The sequence below is a fragment of the Spermophilus citellus genome, assembly GCF_964194105.1.
Source record: "Spermophilus citellus genome assembly, chromosome: 3".
Taxonomy (NCBI): Eukaryota; Metazoa; Chordata; class Mammalia; order Rodentia; family Sciuridae; genus Spermophilus; species Spermophilus citellus.
Window position 1 is genome coordinate 15,700,657 of NC_138184.1, and position 22,008 is coordinate 15,722,664.

Below are 22,008 nucleotides of genomic sequence, written 5' to 3' on the forward strand. Positions count from 1 at the left end.
CCCTCAGTGGCACTCACATGACCCACACTGCATACATACCTCCTGCTCCAAGATACCAAATGGGCTATGACCAGCATCAGCTGCATTTTCTTTTTCCAGCAGCCTACAAAAGCAAATGTAATTTTAAAACTAGCTTTTTCAGGGCTGGAATGCAGCTCATCGGTAGAGCACTTACTTAGCATGTTTGAGGCTCTGAGTTCCATCCCCAGCACCATAGAAGGGGAGGGCAAGAGCTTTTTCTATTGGAATAACTTGGGATTTACAGAAAAGTTGCAAAGATAATGTAGAATCTATAATCTACAATCTGTCTTAATTTATATTCTGTTGCTATAACAAAGTACTTGAAGCTAGGTCCTTCATTTTAGAAGAGGCTAGTGTACCTCTCAGTTTGGAGGCTGGAAATCCAGTCAGCACTTTCTGTGTGGCCTTGAGTGACAACCTTGCAGCAAATGGCATCTTGGGGGCATCTGGGGATGCATGCCACAAGAATCACGTGGCAGGAAAGCAGCAGACTTGCACTTTCTGTAACCACCCACTCTGGAGGGGACTAACCAGGGCCTCCTAGGAGTGATATTAAGCCCCTCCCAGTGACCTGATCATCTCCTACACGGCCCCACCTGTTAAAGGTCCCCCTCTCAACGTTTACCAGGAACCAAGCTTTTGGCACCTGAATCCTTGGTGAACACACTCGGGTGGGATCCAGACTGTAGCATTCCCCGACCCTCACTCGGCTTCCCCAGGTCACGTCTTCTTTCTGGTTGGGGATCCCTTCTAAGGCACCCCACTACATTCAGATTCTTCACACCTTTTCTCATTGCTCTAGACCTTGGCCGTCTTAGGGGACTGGCCAGTTGCCTGCAGGGCACCCTGTGGCTTGGGCCTGAGGGCGCTCCTCTCCCCAACAGGCTGGAGTCGTGTTCTAGAAGCAGACACACCCTGAGCTCTGCTCAAGCCAGTTCTCAGTGGCTTGCCCTGACCTCATCTTCCTTGGTTGGGTTTCGGGGACCCCAGTTCCAACAGGTCCAGCCCTGCTCTCTCTCAGCGCTCTGGCCGGGTGTGTGGTGGTGACGTAGCCAGGCCCCTGGGCCAAGCTTGATGTGTTCGGGCAGCTGCTGAGGAGTTTTTGTCAGGGAGCGGAGGCCAGGAAGGATGTGGGCAGTGAAGGCTTAGCTGAGATGGTCATGGCCTTTGGATGTGGGATTACGAGGCTGGACGTGGGGCAGGGTGGGACCAGTGCCGGGATGGGGCAAATGAGAGGATTTGCTTTTGGAGTTGTCTGGTGACATCACTCGAGAGCCACATGAGTCAGATGTCCCGTTAAAGGGCAGAAGGAAGGCATTGGGGGTGTGGTCGGTGGAAGGTAGGGCACTTCACCACATGTGCACAGGCCCTGGGTCCCAGCTCCAGCACTAAGGAAAAGAAAGACAGGCTCTTCCACTGTCACCCTGGGAGCCAGAGCTGGCGGCTCCTGGCCCGGCTTGGGGCAGGGTCTTCTGGCCATGGGTCTGGTGCTGTCTGTGCAGGGTGGGTGTCCCACATCCCTCTTCCCGGGCTTAGAGCTGCCTGACCTTGACCTCCCTTCCAGCTCCAGGACAAGCTCGCCTGAGCCCGGGAGGCATGCTGAAGCCGGGCGGCCGACAGGATGAGTGTGCAAGAGGCGGGCAGCTCCGGCCGCCGGGAGCAGGCAGCCTACCACCTGTACATCTACCCACGGCTGTCCACCACCCAGGGCCAGGCCTCCTGCCGAGTGACCGCCACCAAGGACAGCACCACGTCCGACGTCATCAAGGATGCCATCGCCAGCCTGCGGCTAGATGGCACCAAGTGCTACGTGCTGGTGGAGGTCAAGGAGTCGGGTGGGGAGGAGTGGGTGCTAGATGCCAACGACTCGCCGGTGCATCGCGTGCTGCTGTGGCCCCGGCGGGCTCAGGACGAGCACCCGCAGGAGGACGGCTACTACTTCCTGCTGCAGGAGCGCAACGCAGACGGGACCATCAAATATGTGCACATGCAGCTGGTGGCCCAGGCCACGGCCGCCCGGCGCCTGGTGGAGCGCGGCCTCTTGCCGCGACAGCAGGCGGACTTTGATGACCTCTGCAACCTCCCCGAGCTGACCGAGGACAACCTCTTGAAGAACCTCAAGCACCGCTTCCTGCAGCAGAAGATCTACACATACGCGGGGAGCATCCTCGTGGCCATCAACCCCTTCAAGTTCCTCCCCATCTACAACCCCAAGTACGTCAAGATGTACGAGAACCAGCAGCTGGGCAAGCTGGAGCCGCATGTCTTCGCGCTGGCCGACGTGGCCTACTACGCCATGCTGAGGAAGCGCATCAACCAGTGCATCGTGATCTCGGGCGAGAGCGGCTCCGGCAAGACCCAGAGCACCAACTTCCTGATCCACTGCCTCACCGCCCTTAGCCAGAAGGGCTATGCCAGCGGCGTGGAGAGGACCATCCTGGGGGCCGGCCCCGTGCTGGAGGTGAGCGTGGGGCGGGTGACAGGAGGGACCCTCACCTCTGAAGATGCAGGCTTGGGGACGGGCTTTAGGCTCTATGGTGGCGCGCTTCCCTAGTGTGCCCCAGGCACTGAGTTCATCCCCGCACTGCAAAAAGTAAATAAAAAGTAAAAGATTCTTTATCACTCAGCTGGGACGGGCCAGCCGAGTCAGGAGACAGTTGGGCACTTGGCGTTCCCACATGTGGACTCCACGTCACACAGGGCCACCCTGGGGAAGTACCAGGGTCAGTTAGGAAGTGGCCAGGTGGGTTTGTCCTGGTTTTTGTGGGGGAACAAGCAAGGCAGGAGACGCAGACTGAAGGCTGGCTCCTGCAGATCATGGCAGGCTCTGGCTCAGGGGTGCCGCTAGTGGTCCTGGGATTGGGGCAGGGTGTAGAGGTGATCCGCTTGTGGGCTCAGGTACGATGGGTAGCACACAGGAGTTGGTGTGCAGCGCCCTTGGCTGACGCTGGGGACCGCCAGCCCGGGAGGGCCAGATCAAGAGAGTGAAGTTGGGGGTGATGCATCTACAGCATCCGGAGGGTGGCCGTCTGTCCCCAGTCCTAAGAGCAAAGCCATGTGTTCAGTTGAACTCGGCGTTTCTGGAGGGCTGCAGGGTGGGCAGAAGCAGCAGGCGCCGCAGCCTCAGCAGGAGGGGGTCACCTGGCAGCACTGTCCACAGGGGCAGCAGAGCCCCCCACATCCTCTGTCCTCTGTGCAGTGTCCCTTGGTCAGACCCCATAGGAACCATCCACATGTCCCTGTGGATGAGCCTTCTGGTCACCGGCGTGGATTCAGGGGGTGCAGAAGTGACCACTCAGTGGCCCCACTCAATGCGTCCATATGACTCCAGACGATGCAGCCATTATCACCTGGTCAGGGTGGGGTGTGGGCTCAGGGGGTCTGCAGCCCTGAATTTGGGGTCCAGCATTCTACTTTTTCTTGTTTAATGTTATTTTTTAGATCACTTTAGATGACAGAAACTCAGAGCAGATGACACAGAGTCCCCACGGCCCTCCCGGCTCCCTTGTTAGGGCGTCTGAGAGTGGCCATCTGTGCACTTGGTCCAAGCCCTTGTTGATATGCTGGGCATAACCGAAGTCCCAGGTTCACCTCAGGGTCCACTCTTGGTGTTGTTTCTGTGTGTTTGGATCCCTGCAGAAGGCCACATGGCACCGTTCTGTGTGACACACTGGACGGTGGAATACGGTGTGCAGAGCGCCATGCAGAGGATTTCCACTGCTCTGTGCTCTGTGCTTGTCTCTTCTCGGCACCCACTGATCACTGTCCCCATAGTGTTGCCTTTTCCAGAATGTCCTAGAGTTGGAGTCACACGTTGTGTGGCCTTTTTAGACCGGCTTCTCCCACTTAGTAATATGCATTTGTGGCTTGAGAATTATTTTTTCTTTTCCTTTCTTTCTTCCTGGTACTGAGGAATTAACCCAGGGGTGCTCTACCACTGAGCTACATCCCAGCACCCACCCAACCCCCCCCCCCTTTTTTTTTGAAACAGGATATCACTAAGTTTCTTAGGTCCTCACTAAGTTGCTGAGGCTGGTTTCCAACGTGATCCTCCTGCCTCAGTCTCCTGAGTTGCTGGGATCACAGGCAGGCCCGCTGCACCCAGTGAGGACTTACTTTTTATTGCTGAATAATATTTCATTACAGTATCTGCAGTTTCCACGTCTATGGATTCAACCCACTATGAATCAGAACTGTTTTGGGGAAAGAATTGATCTGTACTGAGCACGGACTGACTGTTTTCTTATTGTGATTCCCTGAACGATACAGCATGCTGTGCACATATCGTTTAGTGTCCTAAGTCATCTAGAGAGGATTTAAGGTCTGCAGGATGATGTTATCAGTTCTGTGCAAATAGGATGTCATTTTATAGAAGGGACTCGAGCGCCTTTGGCTTTGGTATCCTTGGGAGAGTCCTGGGCCAGTCCCAGGACAACTGCACACGGATGTGTCATCGTTTCTTCGTCCATAGGATCTTGAAACCTCTTTCTCCGCAGAGGGTTAGGGGCAGTCCTGCCTTCCCCGGAGCACTGACCTCTGGCCTCTTTCCCATCCCCCAAGCCATATGTAGCCTGCGCTGGCAAGAAGACGGCTCAGTTCCTCTTCCTTGCTGAAACGTCGCATAGAATTAAAGGGTCATACGACAAGTTTCCTGCCGAGACCTGCAGCCTGTTTCTGTTTCCCCTGCGAGTAACCTGAGGACTCGGGTCATGTTCTGCGTGAACTTCTTAAAAGCTACTAAGCTCATTGCCAGCACCGTGTACCGTTTCCTTGTTGATGGCAGTCGACCCTGACCAGGTCGTCTGCCCCTCCGGGCCCTCCACTCCTTCCGCAGGTATTGTGGCCCTGCTCTAGGTTTCAGTGGGACGTCCAAGTTACCAGCAATCAGCTGTGACCTGGAGATCTTAAATGGAGAAAGGCAGAAGTAAACATCTGGCATGTTTTGAATTGCACTGTCTTCTGCGGGGCGTGACGCAGTGTCTCAGACGGCGGGCGCCTCCCTGCACACGAGGCTCCTGTCCGGTGTGTCCACTGTGTGCTCCAGATTGGCCTCCTAGTAGGCGTCTTGGTCGTGAGACCGCAGCCATGTTGCAGTGCTGTGTTCCCGTGGCCCTGGTTTGATTTAATGAGGACTCCAAAGCCCCGCGCAGCCTGCCAGCGCTCAGGCCTCCAGGGAGCCGGGGGGTGCTTGCTTCGGCAAGGCCGTGAACGTGCCGGGAGGTGTCCGGAGGGGACATATGTTCGCATGGTGTGATGTGCGTTGCGGTTGCTATGGTTCATTGTTAACTTCTGACCGCGCCTCCCTCATGAACTAGCCCTGACCACAGTGATGGCCCCTGTCTACGCACGCATGGGGACGAAAGCCCAGGGTGTCGGGCCAGAGCAAGGCTCCAGCCCAGGCTCTGGGCCACCTGGTGGCCGAGACGGTTACCGAGGTCTTCCCTCTGGGAGCCGTCTCCTGACGTGCAGGCAGCCGGTAACAGACAGAGCCTCAGTGACAGGCAGGCCGCCATCGAAAGCAGCAGACAGTCCCAGGAGTGCAGGGTCCTGAGGTCCAGGGGCGACACCTGAGCTGGGCATGGAGGGAGTCCGGGTGAGCGGGCGGCCAGCCGGCAGGAGGCACGGCCAGTGCGGAGGCCAGGAGGCTGCGTGGGCATCAGGAGGACACGCTGCGACAGGGTGAGCCAGGGGCAGAGCCGGGGGCCGGGGACGGGCAGGTGACAGGCCCAGCAGGGCCTCGGGAGCCACAGGAAGGTCACTGATGGCATACAGCCTGCCCAGGAGCCCCAAGACCCTGGCTGCATCCCAGTTCTGGAACTCCTTGGGGGAGGCCTCGGTGGCCCCACCGTCCTTCCCACAGGCAGGCAGCGGGCTCGAGGGTGGGCCAGGACAGTCGAAGTCAGCGTGTGCGTGAGGGGCAGACTCGGGTGACCCACGGGGGTCTTGTCACGTGGGGCATCTGCTGTTGTGGAACCCACAGGCGGGAACACCGGAGCCCTGCTGTTTTGGCTTTTGGTCATTGACAAGATGCTGAGGAAAACCGAGGGGAAAGCTGGGTTGTGGCTCAGAGTTTTGGGATCTTGAGTCTGGCGCTGGCTCCCTGCTCTGGGCCTGGGGTGGTGGGCACCGCGGTGGCCACACCGCTCGCCTCAGGGCTCTCTAAGGCCGCTTCCTGCAGTTCCCTGAGCTCAGAATCCCCGGTGCAGCAGGGCCTCGTGAGCTGACCGCTTCCCAGAAGCCCCACCTGAGTCCTGCGCTGGGACCACGCCTTCAGCCGAGGCAGCCTGCCTGCCCCCGAGGTCTCGGCAGGGTGTAGACAGGGCAGTCGATGCCTAGGTCTGAGTCCAGGGGCCATGTTCTCCCCAGCGCCCAGCGGCCTCCAGAGCGGCTTTCCTCTCTTCTGAGGACCGTGCAGGACATGGTCGAGTTTCCTGTGGCCGCCCTATCAGCACCTCAGAGCAGGGCACTCTCCAGTCCTGGAGGCCATGGGTCCAAAATTAAGGTGTCTGCAGGGCCTTGCTCCCTCTACAGCACGTAGGTAGCATCCCCCTGCTCTAGCTCTGTGGGCTCCGGGGCTCCTTGGCTTGTGGCTGCGAGGCTCCAGCCCTCGCCGGTGTCAGTGTGTCTCCACCTGTCCTGTAGCCAGGATGCCACTCTTTTTGAGTTTAGGACCCATCTTACCCCAGCATCACCCTGTCTTAACCAGTTGTATCTGCAGAGACGCACGCTGTGTTTTGCTGTGCCCTCCAGAGGTCCCTGTGCTGGAGGCAGGTCTCCAGTGTGGCAGTGTCGCGGTGGTAGAACCCTTAAGAGGCAGAGCCTGGCCGGGCACAGTGGTGCATGTGGAGGCTCAGGAGGCTGAGGCAGGAGGCTCGTAAGTTCAAAGCCAGCCTCGGTAATTTAGCAATGCCCTAGCAACTTAGCAAGACCCTGTCTCGGATGGATGGATGGATGGATGGATGGATGGATGGATGGATGGACGGACGGACGATGTGGCTCAGTGGTTAAGCACCCCTAGGTTCAATCCCTGGTGCAAAAAAAGTGGTGGGGCCTCGTGCAAGGTGATTAGGTCCTGGGAGGCTGCTCGTGGAAGGACTCATGCTGGCTTCTAGGAGGAGTGAGTTCTACGAGAGTGGGTTGAGGTCACCCCCACACTCTTGGCCCCCTGCATGCAGCTTGTGGGGACCACCTTACCTGAGGTGGAGCAGCATAAGAAGAGGAAAGCTCTGGCTTGGCTCAGTTTGGGAGGCCTCAAGCCATGATGAGTTAGTCAGTTGGTTTGGGGCCTGTGGCAAGGCAGTGGGGACATCATGGCAGAGGAAATCGCTTACTTACCTTGTGATGGCCAGGAAGCAAAACAAAAAAGGCCAGGGTCCACTGTCCCCTTCAAGGACACATCCCCATCTGATCGGAAGACCTCCCTCTAGGTACCACCTCCTAAGATTCTGTCACCTCCCAGGAGCACCCTTGACTGGGGGCAGCCTTCAGCACATGGGCCTTCAGGGAACGTTCCAGGGCCAAGCTGTAGCACAGCTGGTCTCTTCTCCACTTCCCTGCCATGCTGTGATGCAGCCAGAGAGCTCTCACCAGAGGCCAAACAGATGGGGCCACCCCAGCTTGGGACTTTTAGCCTCCAAAACTGTGCGCTTAATGAACTCCATCCTTCACGAGGTACTTAGCCTAGGGTGTTTCGTTATAGCAGAGAAAACAAACAAAACCTCGTTTCCAAATAACATCCCGTTTTCAGGTTCTGGGAGAGAGTGTGTGGACTTCACTTTTGTTGGGGGTACACAGGTCAGCCCACAGTAGTCCCCCTCGAGTAACAAGCTGTGGTATTTTGTGCCTTTGTCCCCGAGGGCCTCCCAGCTCTACTGTCATCCTGGGACCCGTAATTCCTGCCCTGATGCCGGTCGGGCTCCCGCCAGCCTCCGCGCCTGTACCTCCTTTCCTGCAGTAGCCCTGAGGGACTCTGGCAAGTTGTCCTAGCTGCAGTGGATGGCCGTTAGTCACCCTTCATGAGTCAGACGCCCGATCTCGCCAGGCTGCCTCCTTGGGGCCTCAACAGCTTGAGCCAGCGAGGCCAATTTTCTCCAGCAGTTAGAAGCTGGTGGAGGGTGGTGCCCACACCAGGTTCCAAAATGAACTTGAGCCAACTCCACGTCATGGCAGCAAACTTGCTTCCTGGGCAACTGTTTGCAAAGGGATTGGGCTAGGCCAAGCTCAGGGCCCATTTCCCCACGGGGCTGAGGTTCAGGGTTGCGTCTCTCTCTGTGATGGGCCTCCTGAGCACTGACGTGTGTTCAGCAGTGTGCCTGGTTCCCACCCATCAGATGGTACAGCAGCACCTCCCCACATTTGATGTGACAGCCAAAAATGTCCTCGTTGTCTGTGTCCCCTGAGAACAGAATCTCCCCTGCGTGAGAACTTCCACCTTAGAGTCAGCCCGCTGAGGCTCAGTCGTAGTTAATTCTAGACACTGAGCATGTGGATGTCACCCATAGTTCCAGGTGCTCTGAGGTGACCCAGTTGTTTTCTGATAGGAGGACTAATTAGTCACCATGGCTTATAAGCCTCCCGTGCCGGGCTCTGGGCCCCCGGGTCCTGCCCACCCACCGTCTCCGAGGCCCATCGCAGCGCTGCCTGTTGTAAAGATGAGGAAACTGAGCTCCATAGAGACACTGGCACGTAAGGTTCTGGTGGCCTCTGTTAACAAAGGGCAGCGAAGGTGGTGACTTACACAGACAGTGTTCTCCCAAACAGGGACAAAAAGGTATTTATTCTCCCAGATCTTGAAGCCAAAAGTCCAAAATTAAGGTGTGGACGGGATCGGTTCTACCTGGAGACTTGGGGGGTCAGGGTCCCTCTCCTGCCTCTCCCGGCTTCTGGTGGCTCTCACAGTCCTTGGGGTTTCTCGGCTGTGGATATGTCACCTGACCTCTGTCCCCATCGTCTGTGGCCTTCCGCCTTCTGTGTGTGTCCCTGATCTCATTCTCTTGTCACTAGGTTTGGGGTTCACCCTGAATCATGGATGACCTCATCTTAAGATCCTTATCTTAATTACATCTGCAAAGACCTTGTTTCCAAATAAGGTCATGGTCACAGCTTCCAGGGTTCAGGACCTAGAAGTGTCTTTTGGGGGAGTCTCCGGGTCCCGTACCACAGGCAACTCCAGCTGAACCGGCCTGGGCCCTGCCGCTCGCTCACACTACCTGTGTCTTCCTGAACACTCTCCTCCCCTGCTCGGCCCAGGCTGCAGAAGGCTGAAGGTCCGTGCAGCTTGCGGCGTTCGGGGCTTTTTCTCAGCTCCCCAAAAGGAGAAGTTGAGTTGTTTTGAGATTAGGGTGTCACTGGTTGCCCGCCCCCCACCTCCAGGCACGGGTTGCAGCCTCACTGTGCAATTCTGACCAGAAAACAGGAAGGGAGCGTTATGGAAAGCCGGGTCTAGTCAGCTGACGTGCCCGCCCACTGCAGTTAACTGTGACTGTCACTGTTTCACAGGACCTGGGGACAGCAGGAGCCGTGGGCCTCCTCCAGCTGGGAGGCCACAGGCCCTTTGCACCTACAGAAGTGGGATGTTTGCCTGGACCGTGGTCTCAGCAGGTCCACGAGCTGTGCAGGGTGCTCTGTGCGCACTGGGGTCCATTGCCAGGTGTGGTACCTCTTGCCAACCTGATGGTTCCAGTTAAAGCAGCCTGTGGCGTCACGCCTGCTCCCCCACAGAGAGGCCCCCAAAACTCCCTTCTCCTTCCCCTGTGGCCCCCTGGCAGCACTCTGATGGCCTCCTCTGGCCAAGGCCAGGCTGGGCCCCCTCGTTCCGTCCCGAGTGCTCCTGTGCTCCCGGCCTTGGGCAGTGACCCCGGAGCTTGATCCTGAAAGCAGAAATGAAATAAGGATGCTCGGTCACTGCACTGCTTCCCAGGGGCCAGGCCTCCATTGAACCACAGGGGCCTGGCCCACGCTGGGAGAGGAGGCTGAAAGACGGTGCCAGTGACACGCTGCTCGGCACCCGAGAGGAGAGGCCAGCCAGGCCCACCCGGCTCCCCACTGGGGCCTCAGCCAGGGAAGGGCTCTGGAGCTGGCTGCCCTGGACCTGCTTCTGAAGCCCCCGATGAGCCTGTCGTGAGACGAACTGGGAGTTATGCCCAGCCCGACCCTGAACCCTTCTCCTCGAGTGACTCTAGACTCCCCCGGCCCCTCCACCAGCCTGGCGTCGCCTCTGTTCCCACCACCCACAGCAGCAGGCCGGGCCCATCTGGGCAGGTGACCCAGACCACGGTGTCATCCTCATCTTGACCTTGGCTCTCAGGTCACCTGTCCAGGCCATGTCCCTCTCTCTGAGCCTTTTGGGCCAGATATGGACAGGCCTGCGCCATCTCTGCTTCCTTATCCTCGCACAGGCGCACTGACCACACCCCGACAGCGGGGAACTGAAGCACACGGGCAGCCCTCCGCCAGGGTGAGGGCAGGTCCGGAGCGGCAGGGCGCTGCGGCTGGGCTGAGAGCTTCATTGAGGCGCAGGGTTCTGCGACTGCCGTGATTGGATGTGGTTTGAGTTTGTCCCCTGGAGGTCCCTGTGTTGGAAGCCTGGTCCCCAGGGCGGCAGTATTGGGAGATGGTGGGTCCTTGAAGAGGTAGAGTGGTGGGAATTGTTAGACCACGGGGTGCTGCCCTGGCGGAGCTCGGGCAGCTGGTCTTTCTCTGGCTTCTGGTTTGGCGGTGTGATTGCTGTCCCACCCATGCACTAACACCACGATGCGGAGCAGCCAGTGGCCCTCCCCAGAGCAGAGCCTGGCGAACCATGCCCCTGAACCTCTAGACTGGGAGCCAGACAGGCCTGTTCGCTGTGTAAAGGCGTTTGCTACAAGGCAGGCTAATACATGGCATCTGATGCACTTGGTGTTGGGCATCCACCGGGACCTTTGTCTAGGTCCAGGACATCTTCACCCCCCAGGGGAGACTCCATCCGTAAGCAGCCGCTCCCATCCCCCCTCCCACCTCTGCCAGCCTCGTCCGTCTGCCATCTCTGCGTCAGCCTGTTCTGGACGTTTCCTGTAAGTGGGGTGGTGCCTCCTGTGCCCTCTTGCACTGTGGTTTCCAGGCTCATCCCCCTTGCAGCAGGTCAGCGCCCCTGGTGTGGCTGGACCATGGTGGTTCCTCTGCTCACCAGTGGGGTCCACACTTCACTGCTCTGCTTTGGCCCAGGCCCCTCCCTGCCTCAGGCAGGCCAACATCTACACTTCAGTGTCCCCTACCAGAGCAGTGTCGTGGGGCCAGGGTGGTTCTCATGAGGATGATCCTGCTGATCCTTATGGAGGAGGAGAGCGGGGCCCCCGCCAGCAGCCTGTTGTGTGTGAGCTCAGGGCTGGAGCCACTGGACAGGAGGACAGGGACTGGTAAACACCTGGGCATGACTGGGATGGACTTCTGCAGGTGCCGCTGAGCCTGCCAAGGGACCCCAGCTCGGGGAGCTGTGGGGACAGCAGGCCCAGAAGGTGACAGGAGCCTTGGCTCACAGCTCCCTTGAAGGAAGGCATCAGAGCCGGCGGGAAAGGGGGGCCTGGGAGCAGCCAGCTCTGCGCTGAGCCAGAGCGCAGTCAGATGGAGACTGAGGCGAGGCCCAAAGATGACTGCGGGGTGGGGATACGGAGGCTGGTGGGGGAGCTTTGTCTGAGGAGCTGACAGGGTGTCCGAGGCAGAATTGAGCACTGGGAGCTCAAAAGATCCCCCAGGACCCCAAATCTGGCTTTCGAGGTTATCTGGTCATATGACCCGGCAGGGGCCACAGGGTGGGGGGCAGGGGCCAAGCTTGGACACCTGCCAGGTAGCATGTGCCCTCCCCTAACCTGTCAACCGTGAGAGGAGCTGAGTTTGCCAGGAGAAATCAGTGCGGACAGGGAGGGGCACATGGCTAAAAACAGGCCTCCTGAGACCCCCTTCAGAGCAGATGAGACAAGGCTCGGGATGGGGACAGGAGCAGAAGTCACTAGCATCTCAAGCCAGCAGAGAGACCCATGTGTTTGTGTTTGGCATCCAGTGATGCGAGAGGCAGGCTGGAGCCTCGATTTCAGGCCCTTCTGTCTCCCAGGTCTGAAAGCCCAACCCAGGGTCGCCCTGGCTGGTGTCCGCCACATGTGAACACGGAGGGCGCTGCCAGGAGCTCAGCAGACAGCTGGGTATGGAGGGAGCTGGGCTGGCAGAGGAGGTGGCAGAATTGGAACTCTCAGAAGACCCATCCCTTCCTCACCAGTGTTCAGTGCTCAAACTGGCCCTGGCCACCTGCAAGGCTAGGTGACCGAGTGGTCATCTGTGTGGATATTGGGGTCACAAATTCATAGGGGCAGGAGAGTGGGAGGCAGAAATGGGGATCCCAGGAGAACAAGCATGGGTGGGAGATAGAGGGTGCAGGGATGAAGAGAGAGCTCACTGTGGCCTGGATCTCCTGGGAGCCCCAGATGTAAACAGATCCCCTGGGAGGCAGCGGGAGGGACACGGTGAGTAGATCTCTGGCTGCTGTTCTTTCCCCATGGCCTCCCCAGGATGTTTGCGTGAAGGTAGGGGAGCAGTTTGTGGGGATCAACAGCAGCCCGAGGAGGGTAGGATCCAGGGCAGGAGGTAGGCAGGACAGGGCAATCCTCACAGGGACAAGAAGTAGCTCAACCCTTGGATGGGGTCAACATCAGACCTCATGGAAATTCTTGGGGTCAAAGGTCACACTTCCTGTCCTAACCTAAGTTCCCAGCCTCGGCTCTGTCGGCAGATTTGAGGGCAGGATCATTCTCTGTAAAGGGGGATGGGGTTCTATCCTGAGCACTCTGGGGCCTTGGGCACCATCTCCAATCCCTGCCTGCTAGGTACCAGAGCACCCCCATCACCAATTGTGACGATCAAAAATGTCTCCAGATGCTAAGTGTCCCCTGAGGAGCGTGATCACCCCAATTAAAAAACACTATTTTAGATCAGCTCCTTGAAAAGAATGATTTTAGTATTACAGAATTCTCTGCCTAGATCTTTTCAAATTACAATGTTTGTTGGCAACATCATGCCTTAGAGTCACACATCAGCCAACTATATTCAGCACCTTTGTGAGGTGGCTGTGGGGTGGAGGAGAAGTGGGGTGCCAGCATTGTCATTCAGGAGGTGGCTGGTGCCGCTTTGTGCCCCCTGACCAGCCAGACAGGAGGACATCAGTTGTACCTGGTACCAGGACTTGATGTTCCCCCTAAGGGTAAGAGTCTGTTCTTCCAGGTTGACTTGGAGGCTCATCTTAGAGTATCGTTTTAAAAGTTTCATGTCTAGCACTGAGAAATGATGTATTCCCAGCAAGTTTTCTTGCAAAGAACTGTGCAGTAGTTCCCCTTGTCCATGATTTTGATTTCTGCAGTGTCCGTTACCTATGGTTAACTGTGGTTCAAAAATACTAAATGGAAAATTCCAGAAAAAAACAATCCAGTTGGGCACAGTGACGAATGCCTATCTATAATCTCAGTCACTTGGAAGGCTGAGGTGGGAGGGTGGCAAGTTGGAGACCAGCCTCAGCAACTTAGTGAGACTGTGTCTCACAAAATTAAAATGGCCAGGCGCAGTGGCACACACCTGTGATCCCAATGGCTCTGGAGGCTGAGGCAGGAGGAATGCAAGTTCAAAGCCAGCTTCAACAACTTAGAGAGGCCCTAAGTGAGTTAGCAAGACCCTGTCTCGAAATTAAAAATAAAAAGGCCTGTGGATGTGGCTCAGGGGTTGAGTGCTCCTCGGTTCAGTCCTGAGTACCTGAAAGAGAAAAAGCAATTAAAACATTTTAAATTCCCCACTGTTCTGAGTAGCATGATGAAATCTCCCACTGTCCCACCTCGCAGGGCCTTGTCCAGCATGTCACACTCTGTACTGTGTGTGCGTAGGGGTCGGTTACTGTCCACGTTGCTGGCATCCTGGGGGCCTTGAAACGACCCCCGTCCCAGGGGTCCACGCGCTTCAGCAGTTCTGACGCAGTTGGCACTGGCTCCGTGTGGGCTGGCTCTTCCCTCCCTTCCTCCTCCAGGTGACATCTTGAACCCGTGCCAGATGTCGGCCGTGGTTCATGTCTCCTTTAAGCATGTCCCCAAGAGGAACACACCAGGAGCTGCTGCCGGGGAACGAGTCTCATTCTCAGTGTCAGAGAGCCCCACCATGGCAGAGCTTCACTTTATCAAGTTTGCTTTTTTGTCTGCTTTTATCAAGTGACACTTGGTTTGTTTTCAGCGTCTTTTCTTAGTTTGGTGTTCCATTTCTTTCTGCACAGATCAAGGGTTGACAAATTGCAGCTCCCAGGAGGAATCTGCCTGCACCTGTTTCCACATATAAAGTTTTATTGGCACACAGCCACGAACACACATTGACATGTTGTCTCTGGCGGCTTTCTCCTTGCCAGACTGCAACGGAGGAATTGCAACAGAGACACCATCTGGCCAGCAAAGCCAAAAGTCGTCACTCCCTTTTCCTTTGTAGGAATACCTGCTGACCTCTGGTGCCCTCTGCCCCGTACCCCTGGTCCTGAGCCGCAGGTTCCACATTCACAGAACCTACTGTGGATTTAAATATTTGAGGAAAAAAATGGCTTTGGGGGCTCAGGAGTAGAGCTGGGTGGTGATGTGCTTGCCCAGCCTGTGTGAGGCCCTGGGTCCCATGCCCAGCGCTGGGCCATCTGTGTTGACTTTTCCTTGTCATTGCTCCCAAACAATAGAGAACACAGCTGTCTGCAGGGCGTCCCACTGTGTTAGGTATCATGAGTCCTCTCTGGGTGAGCTGAGGTCGACGGGGGCACATGCATAGGTGGACCTCGGTGTCCGACCGTCACGTGTCCCAAGACCTTTCCTCAAGAGGAGCCTAGGAGCACAGGAGGGCTCAGAGGTGGCACTGACCATACAGGCCTGAAAGGCACAGCCCACTTGGTGCTCCCTGTCCCTCCTGTGTGGGCTGCCTTTCTGGCCTGCTGCTTGAAAGGGCAGAGCCCTGATGTTCTGGAATGATCTCAGGCCATTTTAGACCAAAGGGGAAGTTATATTTTTGGGAATGCTGCATCTAAGACAAGAGTGAAATTATAGGGTGTATTTTAAGCACCCAAAAAGGTCTCCTTGGAAATTGGAGAAAGAGTTGGTTAAAAACCAAAGCACAGGTCTTGGGACACCCCTGCCACAGCCGCCACACCTGACTCGGTGTTTCAGTGGTTTGTTGCACTAGGCTTAAGGTGACTGGGGCCCATCTGTTCATCTGCCCACGACACCTGCCTCACTTTGGGGTTGAAGTATGGCCCAGCATCGTGTTGACCACAGAGCCCGGTGGCTGACTTGCTTCCTAGTGATCACCCACCGTGGAGCGGTGGCAGGAGCAGTCACAGTAAACCCACCCTGGGTAGCCCAGGCCCCAGCGGCCCTTTGGAGCTGCTGGCCAGAGCCAGCCCCTGACACCACGCCCTGGAGACAACAGCTCCCTGGGTCCCCCCAGAGGTGGACTGTCTTTGGGAAGCTCAGCATCACCCACCCAGCCTATGACCAACCTGTCACCCCTTACAGGGAGAGTGAGTGACAGCAGGCTGTGCTTTGTAAACAGCACGTTCAGGGTTCCACGCATCTGGCTTCTGAGCCAAGCCAAGGCTGTGGGTCTCACCAGCAGATCCTGCCCCAGGGACGTTTGGCAACATTGAAAGACGGTTTTGATCTTCATATCTGGGGAGGGATGTAACTGGCGCTCCCAGTGCGTGGAAGCCAGGGGTGGAGAACAGAGTGACTCAGGATGAATAGCTAAGTTCTGGAGACCCAGCCCGCAGCACGGGCCTCTATGCCTTAGAATTTGCCAAGTGTGCTCACCACCAGAAAAGGAGAGGGTGATGCTGACTGTCGGGTGACACATGTGTTAACTAGCTTGGTGGTGGCCGTCATCTCAGTGCATGCGTATATCAGAACACCAGGTTGTACGCAGCAAATATACCCCCTGCTGATTTCTGAGGCATCTCGGGTGGAACCCAGGACCTCACACGTGCCGAGCATGCGCTGTGCCACGGAGCTGAGCCCCCAGGCCCTGTGTAGTTCTTATTTGTGAATTACCCCTCAATAAAGCTGTTAAAATCTCATACCTGGTCTCCGGCGCTGACCAGGCCGGCTCTGCACCGACTGTGCAGGAAGAGGAGGCAGAGGGAACCCCCCACGCCTCAGCCTGGCCCTGGGCCCGTCGGCCCTGTGACTGGGGAAACATGTCCAGCAAGGTCTCAAGGACGAGGAAAGTCTGAGACTGTCACCGTGTAGTTCAGGAACCTCTGGAGATGTGACCACCAAATATAACACAGGATCCTGAGTGTCCAGAAAAAGGACATTAGGGGAGAATGAGGAAGCGGGTGGGTGTCAGCGTAGGTCTGGGTGAAGAACAGGGTGTTCTTCGGGTGAGGTGCTATGGCAGGCGGACCTGCACGTTCACCACAGGGAAGGCCGAGCGCAGCTCGTATTCCTGGACTTGACTGCAAATCTAAAACTACTCCACACCAAACCAGGAACCAGGAGCCGTCCTGCCTGTGTCCAGGCCGTTCAGGAGACGGGCAGGAGGGTCGTTTGAGGCCAACCTGGGCAACGGCAAGATCCGGTCTCAAAAACACTATTGTACAATTAAATGTTTATTTAAAAATGGGGGGTGAGCAGAAGGCCCCACGTGGCCTCTGTGGTGTGGTCTGTGGAACCCCTGGCCCCTCAGCCTCATGTCCACCTCCCTCTCCCGCCTCCCTATTTCAGTGGGCAGCGCCAGCTCCAGAGTCTCCATCCAGCCCTTTCCTCCGCCACCCAAGGGCCCACCGTCTCCATAGCCTCTTGATTATTTCGGTGAAATGCTTCGCCATTTGGGTCACTGGTGGTGTGAACAGGTGGCAGTGCTGGGGAGCTTGAGGTGGGTTGAATGCCAGCCTGCTGTCAGGCCCATGTGGGAAGATGGTCACCCGCGCGCCAGGAGGAGGGCTTGGTGGAGCCAGGCTGCAAGCTGACGCGGTGTCCCCATCTACCCCGTGGGCAGGAGAGCTCCCGCTTCCCAGGGCCCTAAGGATTCCAAGCAAGGGGCCAGGGCTGGCACAACACCCTCTCCTGCTCCCTCCTACCTCTGGCCACGTCCTCAGGCCTGACTGTGCTTCCTTCACCCTTCAACTTGATTGCACTCTAGTTAGGTGGCAGGTGGGATGGGGTATGGGACCTGAGGTGTGGCAGACACAGGCAAAGCCCTGGAACATCACACTTTCCCACCTGATGTTGCTAAATGTCAGGAAAGCAGTCAGACTACAGCGAATACAGGTGCACCTCAGCCTGAGCTCACCAGGCGGTTACATCCCGAGAAACCCTCGTGGGTTCAAAGTATTATATAAGTTGAAAATGCAGGGCTGGGGTGGTGGCTCAGAGGGAGAGTGCTCACCTAACATGTGTGAGGCACTGGGTTCGATCCTCAGCACCACATAAATATAAACAAAGATATTATGCCCACGTATAACTAAAAAAATATTTAAAAATAAAAGAAAATGCATTTAATACACCTCACTTATTTTATCAGCTTTCTGTCACTGTGACAAATACCTGAGATAATCAGAATATAAAGAGAAAAGGTTTGTTTGGGCTCACAGTGTTGGCGGTTCCAGTTCGTGATCAGTTGGCCTTGCTGCCTTTAGGCCTACGACAAGGCCATGTATCATGGAGGAGGTGTGTGGCAGGGCAGTCCAAGAAGTGAGAAAGAGAAGAAGGAAAGGTCTAGGGTCCTCAGTCCCATTCAAAGTCTTGCCCCAGGTGACCCAGAGACCTCCCGCCAGGCCCCATCTCCTAAAGGTTCCATCTCCAAAGAGCACCTCACTGGAACAAGTCTCTGACACAAGGGCCTTTGGGGGCACGTAAGATCTAAATCAGCATCTGCCACACCTCCTGGCCGAGCCGGAAGTGTCCCTTGGCCCACTAAAGCATTAAATGATCCCGCGTAATTTCTTGAATACTAAGCATGAAAAGCAGAATGGTCACACGGGTCTGTCACAAAGCACCATGAAGCCACAAAGCATAGCCGTTGTCAGGTGGGGCTATCTCTGTGAAGAACAGAGCTCTGTGTCCCACCCTGCGCTTGACTGTCCCTTCACCATGTCCCAAGTGTGACGCTTAAGGAAACAGGAGGGAGTGGCAGTCAACCTGGTCTTGCTTTACTCCTTCCCAGAGCCTCCTTGTCTTCCTAATACACCATCAGCCCCAGAGCCCCAGAGCAAGTTCCTCACCCTCTGGCGATCAGGAATCCCCGGGTTCTTTTTTAAGAATTTAGATTCCCGGGACTGGGGGTGCAGCTCAGTGGTTGAGCCTAGCACGTGCAAGGCCCTGGGTTCTGTCCCCAGCACATCAAAGATGGCCTCTCTGGGAATTCTGCAGGTCTGGGATGGAGCCCAGGGTTCCTTTCATAAGTCTCTACAAGCCAAACTTGGATTTTCAACCTTTCTCTCCCTTGCCCCATCCTACCAGAAGAACACAGGAGTGGTCACAGGCCAGGGGTGAGAGGCAGGGGCAGGCCGAAAGCTTGGCAATTCTGACCCTTTGCTCACTGCTGTAAGTGAGGGAGCCCCGAGAGGATAGGTTGCTGATCCCAGGCGTTTAGAGCAGGCCCAGGGGAGCCCCTGCCCTAGGTGTGCAGAGGTAGTAGCACCTCGCAGACGGTGCAGGGTGCTCTAGAGTGCCTTTCCTTATATGTGCAGAGACTCAGTTTTACTGCATAGAAAGTACAAGAAGTCTTGGCAATTGTCGCCGTGGGCATCTGGGTCCATACAGTTGAGGAATTGTGTAGGGGAGCAAATGTCATCCCAGATGAAATCTTGCCCAGGGAGCTGACCGCTTGCAGAAGGAGCCTCCACTGAAACTCCCCTCCTGCCCAGCCTGAGGCTGGCTTCTACCCCATGCAAATGAGCTGCAAAGCCAGGCTGAGAATTCTACAAATGGTGCGGGATTTCTGGAAATCATCAGAAGTGAACTGGAGGCAGAGGATGCTCCTGGGGTGACAGAGCGCTGGCCTGGCACGCACAAGGCCCCAGGTGCCGTCCCCAGCACTGTAAATAATAATAGTGATGATTCCTGCGTCAGGTCACGGAGAAAGCAACTAGAAGTTTGAAAGTGAAGCTGCTCTTACAACACTGCAGTAGAACAGAAATGAATGTTTAAAGACCCTTCCACATGGAAAATTCTTTAAGTCAACTTCTATTAAACACCTTTTGGACAAAGGGAAATGAACTCTAGGATTTGGTTTTAGAAATTACAGATTTCTGAAAATCGGTAACATCAGAATCCATGTGATATAATGAAAGCAGTCGTAAGAGGGCAATATGTAAATGTAATATGGATATCTTATTCACAAATATGAAAATAAGTGGATTGATGTTCCCACTCAAAAAGAACCAAGAAATCCCAGTACTATGGTGTGTACCTATAATCCCTGCTGCTTGGGAGGCTGAGGCAGGAGAATGTCAAGTTCAAGGTCAGCCCCTGGGCAATTTAGCAGCACCCTGTTTCAAAATTTAAAAAGCATTTAAAGAGCTGGGGATGTGCCTCAGTGGTTGAGCATTTGCCAGCTTGCTGGAGGCTCTGGGTCTGATCCACAAGGGATCAAACCGAGGGGGAGGTGCCCGAGAGAGCAACTCCAAAGAGAATGGTTCAGGCCTGGGCGTAAGATAAGCCTCAGGAAACCTGATAAATTCCTCAAGCAGGACCCTCCCCATTGAAGCTTGGTTTGTTCTGGACTCTTCCTGTGATCTAGCATGTGGTTTGGTGATAACTTAAACCAAACTTTGGTGACATAAGAAAGGTCTTGGTAACTTGTTTTGTACTTGGGGGTTTTGTTGTTTTAGGGTTCTGCCACCCAACTCCAGCACTCCTGAGGCCCTCGGGAGGAATCAGTCTATCTTAAAAGGACTTGTCCTTGGCTCTGGGAGTTGCCCTCGCATTTTCAGTGTTTGCCATTTCCATCCTGCAAGTGGTGGTGCCTCTTGGGCTCGAGGGCGCTGAGGCAAGGGGGCTGCAGGTCCCATTGTCACCCAGCTCTCTGCACCCCTGACAGCCGTCCTCAGTTCATCTGGGCTTCTGGGGACTGAAGGACTGGCTTTTGCGAACCTGCAGGGTGCCCCAAGCCCCTTGGGCAACAGGAAGAGGAGAGAGCCCTGCGGGAGCTGGGTGTGAGCCAGGTCCTACCGAGCCTCCACTTCCTCTTCTGCTGAGCAGGGCCGTGAGGTTGGGGTGAGTCCTCCACTTCCTGCCTCTGCATCCGCAGACGGCCTGAGCCTGCACCTGCCACCGCACACAGGAGGGCTGCCGGGTGCTGTCCCTCCTCATCCCACCTCCCCAGGGCTGCTGCCGCCTCTCACCTCCATTACCACCACCGAGTCAGCTCCTTGTGCCTCCACCCCACGCTCCACAGCAGCTCTGCCGAAAGCCGTGCGTCAGCTAAAGCCCGTGGGCCTGGTTCCCACTTCCTCCCTCCCTACAGCCCGGCAGCCTGGCCTGAGTCTCCCCTGCTCCCAGTCCCAGGGAGTGGGCTGGGCTGCGCCTCCCCTCCTCCTTGCCTGGCCATCCCTTGGGCCTAGGAGTCTGTGGGCCTGTCCTGCCCCCCATGCTTCCTGGCCTGCTTCTCTGTGTCCCTGCCATGCCTCAGGAGACCAGTCCGCCTGTCCTGCCTACCCAGCGTGACATAGCCATGTCTGAGGGTCAGAGCCCTCCCCTGGCCTCGGAGGAGGGACCATTAACTGAACTTCCAGAGCAGTGGCTGGCACATTCTCATAAAAGGCCAGGTGGTCAGTATTTTCAGCTGCCAGGCCAGGTGGTCTTGGTCACGAAGACTCTCCTCCCCTCTTACCCAGGGTAGCCTGCATCCTCTGTGTGTCGATGAAACGCCAGTCGATGGCTGCTGAGGGTGTGATGTCATATCATTTTCACGTGTCACAGCACAGTCCTGCGTCCCGTGGGAGGCAGTAGGTTCTGAGGAACTCCCACTGCTGGTGTGTATCAGAAGGAACGGAGCAGTGTGTTGGGGGACTGTCGGGAGCGTCCCTGCGGCACCCGTCACAACAGCCAGGCAGCAGAAGCAGCCCAAGCGTCCAGCAGCTGATGGATGGATAAAGGGAGTACCCAGAGGAGACACAGCGCCTGCTATTGTGCCATTAAAAAGGGGACTCCTGTCATTGGTAGCAGCGCAGATGGAACAGGAGACCTCGCTGTGCAGTGGGCCGCGCCACCCGGGTCCTATACACCTGGATGTTCCCTAAGACCTTGTTCCACAGTGGTGAGATGGCCTAGAAGTGCTTTTCTCGGAACTCGTTCCCATCTTCTTTCGTTGCGGTCCCGGGAATTGAACCCAGGGGTGCTTAATCACTGGGCCACATCGCGCCCTTTTTTAATTTTTATTTTGAGTCAGAGTCTTGCTCAGTTGCCGAGGCTGGCCTGAAACTTGCAATCCCCCTGCCTCCGCCTTCTGGGGCTGGGAAGCCCTTCGCCGCCCCGTCTCAGGCAGCCTCTGGCCGTTTGTCAGCAGAGATTCTCCAAGACCCTCGTCTCGCGTCTTCCCCCATCTCCTAGGAAACCCAAGGCCGTGGACTGATTTTCCAGATGGGTACAGGTGACTGGCATTAGCCCTAGGACTCCTGTTGCCCCAAGCCTTGGGGACTTCACATTGGGCGCTCTGCCAATACAGATACTGGCCAAGAGCCAAGGGGCCTGAGGGTCCTTCCCTGGCGTTTCCCAGGGTGAGGCCCCAGCTCCACTCTGAGCCAACCCAGCACAACAAGCCTCCTGGCTCCTGGGCCCCCCGGGGCGGGACGCAGCCCATGGGCTCCAGTGTCCAGCACAACCTCGGGACAAAGACACCTCGCAGGCCTCCTGGGCGAGGCTGCCGCGTGCTCAGGTCTGACGCTCAGCCAGGCCTTCCTCTCTGCTTGGTGTAGGAGCAGGAGGCTGTGGGCAGGAGCTGGCGTGGTGCATGCAG

At 56.5% G+C, this 22,008-nt stretch overlaps 1 protein-coding gene and 1 long non-coding RNA gene across 12 annotated transcripts in view; one reads left to right on the plus strand and one right to left on the minus strand.

Annotated features, from left to right (window-relative positions):
* MYO9B (myosin IXB) overlaps positions 1–22,008 on the plus strand; it is a 96,157-nt gene that overhangs the window by 15,832 nt on the left and 58,317 nt on the right. For all 11 annotated transcript variants that reach the window (XM_081287919.1, XM_081287925.1, XM_081287924.1 and 8 more), the window contains exon 2: positions 1,586–2,482. In XM_081287919.1, the coding sequence (XP_081144045.1) occupies positions 1,643–2,482 (840 nt within the window). In that variant the 5' untranslated portion in view covers positions 1,586–1,642. The remainder of the gene's footprint in view (positions 1–1,585; positions 2,483–22,008) is intronic.
* On the minus strand, positions 13,059–20,453 carry LOC308644837. The gene is made up of 3 exons (XR_014021094.1): positions 20,396–20,453; positions 16,127–16,340; positions 13,059–13,788 (listed from the first exon to the last, which is right to left on the minus strand). It is a non-coding gene; the product is annotated as an uncharacterized lncRNA (long non-coding RNA).